Below are 7629 nucleotides of genomic sequence, written 5' to 3' on the forward strand. Positions count from 1 at the left end.
GGGATGGGGATGGGGATGGGGATGGGGATGGGGATGGGGATGGGGATGCTCCCCCACCTGCTTGCAGTGCATTGCAGCTCTGGCACAAACACCAACAGGACGGACCTGGGGCAGTGTGCACTCCCCAGCACCCAGCAGCACCTGGTGCATATGTGTGGGCATGGGGTGAAACCAGCAGAGGCAGAGAGAAGCAGATTAAGTTCTTCTCATTCAGCAGGAATAATTGTCTTCCTAATTACTGCTTTAATTACTGTCCCACAGGGAAGTCAAGGGAGAGGAAAACTCTGCGGGGAGAAGCAGGAAAGTTGGACCCGGGTGGGGTCCAGAGGGAGGTGCCACCCACCTGCCTGCCTCTGCCCCACTGCAGCTTTCAGTAACTTTCCCCCAGATCTCAGTGGACTGAGACCCCAGCAGTGTCTGGGCACAGGACACCAGGGACGTGGCACAAGCTGGACACGTGGCTGGGATGGGATGGACCACACCTCCCCACCACTGCAGCTCAGTGACCCCTCCACGCCTCTCCCGCCGTCCTGAGCTGTCCAGGAAATTCCCCAGTTGCACAGAACCTTCCAGCCCCACACCCAGCAGGAGGGCAGGGCCACAGAGCCAAAATCCACCGGGCTACATTTTTCCTCCACTATCTCTCTGTGGTATCTCAGTTACCTGTGGGGTCATTACAACCACTGACATCGTATTCCAGAATGGCCCTCGCTGTCCCAGGGGGGTCAGAGCAGGGGATGTTGGGGCTCGCAGCAGCGGGGGGCTGTGGGCAGGGAGAAGCAGGGGCACCATGCAGGGGAATGCCCAGTGCTGTGGAGCTGCACAGACAGCCCCGTCCTGCCCTGCCCCAGGGACACGCAACCTGACTCACAGCAGTGCCAGGCAGACCTCCGCCTCGGCAGAAATAGTGACCTGGCCAGCCCAGGGAGCACCCAGGAATGTGGCACCTCCCAGGGCGGTGGGAACTGTTCTGGGCTGTGCCACCCTGGGCATGGCAGGGCAGAGCCGAGGGCAGAGCGGGTGCTGCAGTGCAGCAACGCCTGCTGGCCCCGCACAGAGCCCATAGGCACCAACTCTCCTTGGTCTCACAAGCAGGGAGGGACTGTCCCCACGGCCCACCCTGGGCAGGGGCAGTGTCATTGCTCCCAGCTGTTCCCTTTCCCATTGCTTCCAGCTCCACCAGCTGCTGGTAAGCGCAGGGTGCCGCATGCAGGCAGCTCAGACCTCACACACACACACAGACACGTGTGTGCACGGTTCATTGGGCACACAGCACATTCGCAGCTAGGGCTGTGCACACGCATGTATGCACTTACAGAGCCTGACTTGCGCACTCACACGCACGTGCACGTGCCCAGCTGGCAGCACACACACGCACACACGTGCCAGCAGCCTGCACAGCCTGCCCTGCCTGCACAGCCTGCCGCAGCTCTCCTGCCTCCAGCACTGGGAAGCCCCAGCACTGCTATGCCCACGCCTGGTGTCCTGCACATGGTGGAGCAGCAGCTCCCAGGACAGCACGGCTGCAGTGCTTGGGGGCTTCAGTGGGAAGTGCCAGGGCCAGAGCTGTCACTCCAGGGCTCAGGGTGCAGGCAGAGCTGAGCGGTGGCTGAGGGTGGAACAGGAGGTGAGAGGTGGCTCCAGCGCAGTGTAACGGGCACTCAGGCACCCATCCTGGCTTCCCACACGGCCTCCACTCCCCATCCTTAGCACCAGGACCCTCAGGCACCCCAGGGTGTGGGGCTGGTGGCCACCAGCTGAGCTTAGCTCCTAGCCACAGAGCCAGGCTTGGGCAGAACAGGGCTGTGGACCATGTCCGGTCACAGGACGTCCCTCAGGAGTCAGCAATTGTTCCCGGCGGCAGAACAATGCCCGGAGAGCTGCCAGGGCACCACGGGCTGCTCCACACCGCTTGGCCCAGGAGCCTCCCTCCACCTGCCCTGCAGTGCTCCCCAGGTGGGAGCCCCCAGCCCCCGCTGCTCACCTGGCCCCGTACTCACCCCTGGCAGTTCTGGGTGCTGCATCACATCGTGGAGCAGCTCAGCTCTCAGGGCTGCTCAGAGCCCAAGGCAATGCAGCCACCCCTTATCCGCCACCTCCATGCTCCCTGCACCCTGTGTCCAGCAGCACCAACCCCTGGAGGGAGGGGACACAGGGGTCACGCTCGGATGAAGCTGGGGCAGGGACACGGTCACTGCCACCAGCCTCTGTCCTTGGGAGGATTTAAAGCCCTGCCTGTACTTGGTCTGGCCCCAACCCTGCCATCCCTGCATCATGCGGGTGCTGTCGCTGCTGTTGCTGCTGGTGCTCTGCTGCCTCTGGGCCCGGCTGGTGGCTGCAGGTGAGCATGGGACGGGGCTATAGGGAGGGCCCGGGATGCAATGTTCCCACAGCAGAGTCCACCCTTGCACCATGACCAGCAGACTCGGGGAGGGCCCAGTGTGTCCCTCAGTTAGGATGTTCCTATCTCTCCCCAGGGTTCACCTAGCTCCTGCTTGGACCTGGACCAACGACCCCACTTGTGCAGTCTCGTGCCAGATAGCCGGACAGCTGGACATGGACTCATCCATCGACTGCAGAGCGACCACCCATCATCCCCCACCCCACATCCATCCCTCCACCTTCAGCTCAGAACTGGAGATGGCGGTCTTTGTGCTTCTTCCTTGCCATTAAATCCCATCTGCAATGAGCTCTGCTGGTTTCTGTGGTGTCAGTCTCCTGGTGAATCCCTGTTGGATCCCCAGTCCCCGTGGGAGGGATATGCCATGGCAGCCGGTTGGTCCTGGGGCCAGCGTACACATCCTGCCCACAGCCCTCATGCCAGGCTGCTCACCCAGGCTATGACATGTCAGGGGCATCTCTGGTTCTGTGGAAGAAGTACATCCATGCAAGCTCCAAGATGGCCTGGTGATGCCAGGCACCGTGACAAGTACAGCTTGTTATGTTGAGCAAGTGGCATTGTGGGATTTATTAGGAAAGTGAAGGTCCTGCCCAAAACAGCGCTGGTGTCCAGGACTGGCTCTAGCAGAGTGAGCTGGGGGGAGGCTGGGGGTGGCTCCATGTGCCCACCTGCCATGGGCTGTCCTTGCACCTTGTGCCTTGCACACACCCCACAGTGCTGGTCACCAAGCATCATCACGGTAACTGCTGCCAGCATCGCTGCCATCACCACCACTGTAATCTTCAGTCATCACTGTCACCGTATCCACCGTCATCTCCATAGTAATTCTTGTCATTTCCACCATAGTCATCACTGTCATTGTTATCATTACCATTATCATCATCATCGTAGCCCTCGTCATCATTGTAGCCGTAGTAATAATCATGGTCATCAACACCATCGTTCTCATGCCCTTTTTTCTCATCATCATCATCATCATCATCACCGTCATCGTCGTCATCACTGTCATCGCCCTCCTCACCGTCTCCATGCTCGGACTTCGGTTTCTCTCCTGACTCAGGCTTCTCCCCACCCTCCTGCTTCCCCCCAGCCTCCGGTTTTCCCCCAGACTCCGGCTTCTCCCCCAGCACGGGTTTCTCTCCAGCCTCTGGCTTTCCCCCAGTCCCTGGCTTTTTCCCACTCTCAGTTTTCCCTCCGGTCTCTGATTTCCCCCCACTCTCAGTTTTCCCTCCACTCTCTGGTTTCTTCATTGCTCCTGGCGTTATCTTTGGCTTTTCCCCAGCCCCACCCTTCCCCTCGCATTCTGGCTTCTTCCCCACGCTGGGTTTCTTTGTGATCTCCAGCTTTTCCCGTGGTGCAGGTGTGCTGCCCACCGTGGGCTTCTCCCTGCTCCCCGCTCCATTCTCTGGCGCAGGTCTCACCGCCGGCTGCTCCCCATGCAGGTGCTGCTCTGCACCGCCCCGCTCTGCCCCCAGCTGCTGCTGCATGGATGGGCTCTGGATGCCATCCCACTGCCGACACCGGGGATCTGCTGGTACCACTGCCTGTGGCTTGGTCACAGGGACGATGGTCGCTGCTCCGGGCAGCCCTGGGCAGAGCGGGTGGAGGAAATGGAGAAAGGTGAAACACAGGTGGCAGCAAGTTCTTAGCAAAACGAAATGAAGATGCTACGTATTATTTAAGCAGGGCACAAATATGTCACTGAGCATAGTTGTGAAGCAAGCACATGCGCTTTCCTGTTAAGCAATAGCAAGCAAACACGCATGGAAACAGCACAACACACTGCCAACATACACTGCCTGCCTCACGGTTCCTCTCTAAAACAGAATGGAACCAAACCATTAGGAAGGAAGGCATCACAGCCACTGACCGGCTGGCAAACCACAAGGCTTCAAGCCAGGACTTATCTAAGACCTAATGAAATTCAAGTTTTTGGAGGAGAACATCAGGAGACAATGAAGGCATTTCTGCAGACGCGTTTTCATCAGAGTGCAACGGCCCCAATGTCTCATTGCAGAGCAGCAGCATGTCTGGCTGACACCGAGCAGTCACTGCCTGGTAGTTTGAGCTTTAACATAAAACAGCCCAACTTGGAGTGAGCACAGAGCGCCCTGGAAGAGGAGACGGGCGGAATTTTAAACACTGCTCTAAAAACAGCTCGCGGCTTGTTCAGAAAGAAATGCGATTTCCATTTCTTTGAAAGCTGGCCATTTTTCTTGAGGGAAAAAAAAAGAAAGGAGGAAAAATGATTCTTTCATGGGAATTTCCCCTCTTGCAAATGCATTCCCAGGCTGAGAGCCTTGGAGCGGTTGCTGGGAACATGGCTGGAGCCTGCACACAGCCCCGGGCACAGGTCGAGATGAAGGAAGCATGTCCCCAGCACAGCAGCTACGTGCCAGTGCCACTGCAGGCTCTGCCCCCATCGGGGTTCAGCCTCCAAGCAAAGAACCCCCCTGGCACCAGGCCCATCAGGGCAGAGCGAGGCTGCATCCGCCAGTGCTTGGGGTATGGGGAGCCCTGGTCCCAGCCAACAGCACAAGAAAAACAGCATCAGAAGGAAATGACAGAAAGCAAAAGAAGCTTCTGCAGCTGGAGTACTCTGAACCGGACTTGCATGACATGTAGCATTTTGCAGAACCCAAAGATTATGAGCCTTAAGCAGGGCTAGAGCTCGCAAGGGTCGCAGCTCTCGCTGAAAGTGCTCAGACACAAGGACCAAAGCAGAGCCATCCGCACAGCACACCTCACCGACCGCGCAGCGCTGCCCTGGGCGCGGGGCCGTGCTCACCTGCAGCGGGCGCAGCGTGCAGCGGAGTGCTGAGGGCCAGCAGCCCCAGCAGGAGCCAGCTACCCGCCCGCATGCTGCCAGCACCCTGCCCGCCCGGCGCCGCGCCGGGATTTAAGGTTCTGCAGAGAGGCGGCCCCGGGCACCTCCCACGTCCTGCGTGCACCGTGGGACACCTGGAGCAGCGGGACGGGAGGAGACACCGGAACACCGGGCTGTGACTAGCCCTCCTCGAGGAACCCTTTGCTCTGCTTCTCGGCCCATAAACCCTTAATGGGCACTCCTGACGTCAAAGAGCTTCATTCACCCCCGGGGGCGCTTTCCCAGTTCCAGGAGCGTGTTAAGGAGCTGCAGAGCAAGATCCCCCTGCTCCATTGACCCAGAGGAGCTCAGCTCCACCTGTGCAGGGTTGAATGTCAGTGTTGTAACTTGTTATGCTTTAAAACCAGCAGGAATAAATGTCTCCTGGCAGACAGAACGCAGAGCACTGCAGCGTTGCAAGGGGAGAGCTGCCCAAGGCAGGCACTACAGCTCAGCTCCATGCTGCCAGCAGCCACCACGGGTTTGCATCAAGAGTGAATGAAGAATTCAGTGTGCCACCATGTTTACGTCTCTGCTCTGCATCAGTGTATAAAGAGCATCTCTACCACTGTAAGCAAGTGCATGCCACTCTGTGTGGAAAACAGCGTGAAAACAAAGCTCCTGCTCCAGAAAGCTTTGTCCAAATGGTGGCAAAGGCCACACACGGGCAGCACTGGGGCCATGTGCTTGGCAGTGGGAAGGTGCAGGGCCTGCATGCCACCAAACCTGCGTGGGAAGAAGTCTCACTGCAAGAAATGAGCTCGAAGTACAGGTTTCCTCCACTCCTCGTGGCCATGACTCAATTCTGGAGCTATTTCCCTGTGAACCGCCCGTATCCGCTGAAGTCCCTGTGCCCCACACCTCAGCACACTGGTGTCACCACTGTGGCCATGCCAAGGACCTCCCTTGCCATGGTTCCCTGCCAACCCCCGTGCTCTCCACAGCCCTCCCAGCCCCAGGGTGCAGGGCAGCTCTGCACAGCCTTGGGGGCTGCCACTCACGGGTCTCTGCCTGGCACACGAGCAGACACCGGTGCCCAGCGGTGCACTTGCTGCGGGCGACACTGACATTGTCCTCCAAACACCCCACAGGAGAGGTGTTGCTGGCACTGGTGATGATAACTGTGCAATTATCTCCATTACTCTTTAGCCACAGATTACTATCTACTTCCTTTCTACCTCAAAAATGATGAAGGCACAGGGTGAATTCAGCTGGTGCACGTGGCAGTGACTCAGGGCACGGCCCAAGAGGCAGCACAGCACAGCTCCCAGAGCCACTGGGGAGCTCCCAGGGCACTGCCGTGCTGCTCCGGTGCAACCCCAGGCTCCTTGGAAACAGTGCTGTCACTACGGCACATTTACACTTCTGTAGATCCAAGTGTTGGTCGCAGTTTAGGGAATTAGGAAGCCAAATGTTTTACAAGGATGTTTGTGTTCAGAAATAAGCATTCCGGTACGGTGAAATCCACAGGACCTGCTCTGCACAGATTCAAGTCCCCAGTTTGCACCTCCATCACCACACGCGGCTGGGGGTTCCACCACAGCGCAGGAACAGTGAACTGGCAGCAACTCTGTGCCCCTGGCGCTGGAGCACAAGGATGTAGCAGCACGAGGAACCCGGTCCAGCCAAACCCAGCAGCACCCACTGTGCCGCAGGAGCTCAGCAGGACAGTGTCACGCTGCTGTTTGTGTGCTGCTGCTGACAACATCACTGGTTTGGGTTTCTGCAATGGAAGACTGTCACAGACACCCGACGCTTCCAATTCTGAATTCCAGTTTGTTTAGTTTTATTTTATAACTGTCTTGGGAGCAGCAAAGTACCAACACAGCACATCTCCCTACCAAAGAAACCTTTCGCTGTCATTCCAGCAGAAAAACCTCCACTGCTGTGCACCGCTACTGGGGCCCAGCAAGGCATGGGGAAGTCACGGCGACTCTGTCACAGTTCGAGTGGGAACGTGGGGTGAGAAACCGCGGTTTTGGTGCTTCCAGAAGGAAAACGGTGAGACGTCAGAGCGATGGCGCTCCCCGGGAAGCGCCGCCGAGCTGAGGCTGAGCGGCACACAGCGCTCGGCCGGGGGAAGGAGCACGGCGAGAGGGAGGCCGGCAGGAAGCAGCGGCGGCCCTGCCCGGCCGGGAGCGGCAGGAAGCGGGCAGGGAGCGGCCCGCTGCACCCACCCGCCGGAAGCCGCCCCGAGCCGCAGCCCCCACCGGAAGCTGCTGCCACTTCCGGCGCGCGCCGCGGGTCGCTTCCCGATGACGAAGTGCTCCCGGCGCTTCCGGGAGCGGCGCCGCGGGCCGGGAGTGGGGCGCCATGGGCGCCGCCCGTGACGCGGAGCAGCAGTCGGGGCCGCCGGGCGAGG

At 59.2% G+C, this 7629-nt stretch overlaps 3 protein-coding genes across 3 annotated transcripts in view; 2 read left to right on the top strand and 1 right to left on the bottom strand.

The window, feature by feature from the left end:
- LOC110408326 (papilin-like) overlaps window positions 1-2689 on the top strand; it is a 10165-nt gene extending 7476 nt beyond the window's left edge. The window contains exons 17-18 of the mRNA XM_021416932.1: window positions 262-2341; window positions 2478-2689. Coding sequence (XP_021272607.1) covers window positions 262-403 — 142 coding nt within the window. The 3' untranslated portion in view covers window positions 404-2341; window positions 2478-2689. The remainder of the gene's footprint in view (window positions 1-261; window positions 2342-2477) is intronic.
- DNTTIP1 (deoxynucleotidyltransferase terminal interacting protein 1) overlaps window positions 1-7629 on the top strand; it is a 15164-nt gene that overhangs the window by 3432 nt on the left and 4103 nt on the right. Inside the window, exon 2 of the mRNA XM_021416954.1 lies at window positions 6503-6508. The gene's annotated coding sequence lies outside the window, so the exon portion shown is untranslated. The remainder of the gene's footprint in view (window positions 1-6502; window positions 6509-7629) is intronic.
- On the bottom strand, window positions 2937-5403 carry LOC110408336 (uncharacterized protein At5g39570-like). Its single transcript, XM_021416955.1, has 2 exons — window positions 5190-5403; window positions 2937-3989 (listed from the first exon to the last, which is right to left on the bottom strand). The coding sequence occupies exons 1-2, from the start codon at window positions 5260-5262 to the stop codon at window positions 3184-3186; spliced, it is 879 nt and encodes a 292-aa protein (XP_021272630.1). The 5' UTR covers window positions 5263-5403; the 3' UTR covers window positions 2937-3183.

This window comes from Numida meleagris, chromosome 19 (assembly GCF_002078875.1).
Source record: "Numida meleagris isolate 19003 breed g44 Domestic line chromosome 19, NumMel1.0, whole genome shotgun sequence".
Lineage (NCBI taxonomy): Eukaryota > Metazoa > Chordata > Aves > Galliformes > Numididae > Numida > Numida meleagris.

Excerpts from the sequence above, each read along its gene's own strand:
- LOC110408336 (XM_021416955.1), bottom strand. The coding sequence starts at position 5,262 with ATGCGGGCGGGTAGCTGGCTCCTGCTGGGGCTGCTGGCCCTCAGCACT. Across the intron at positions 3,990-5,189 it reads GCACGCTGCGCCCGCTGCAG|GGCTGCCCGGAGCAGCGACC; the intron begins GTGAGCACGGCC and ends CGCTCTGCCCAG.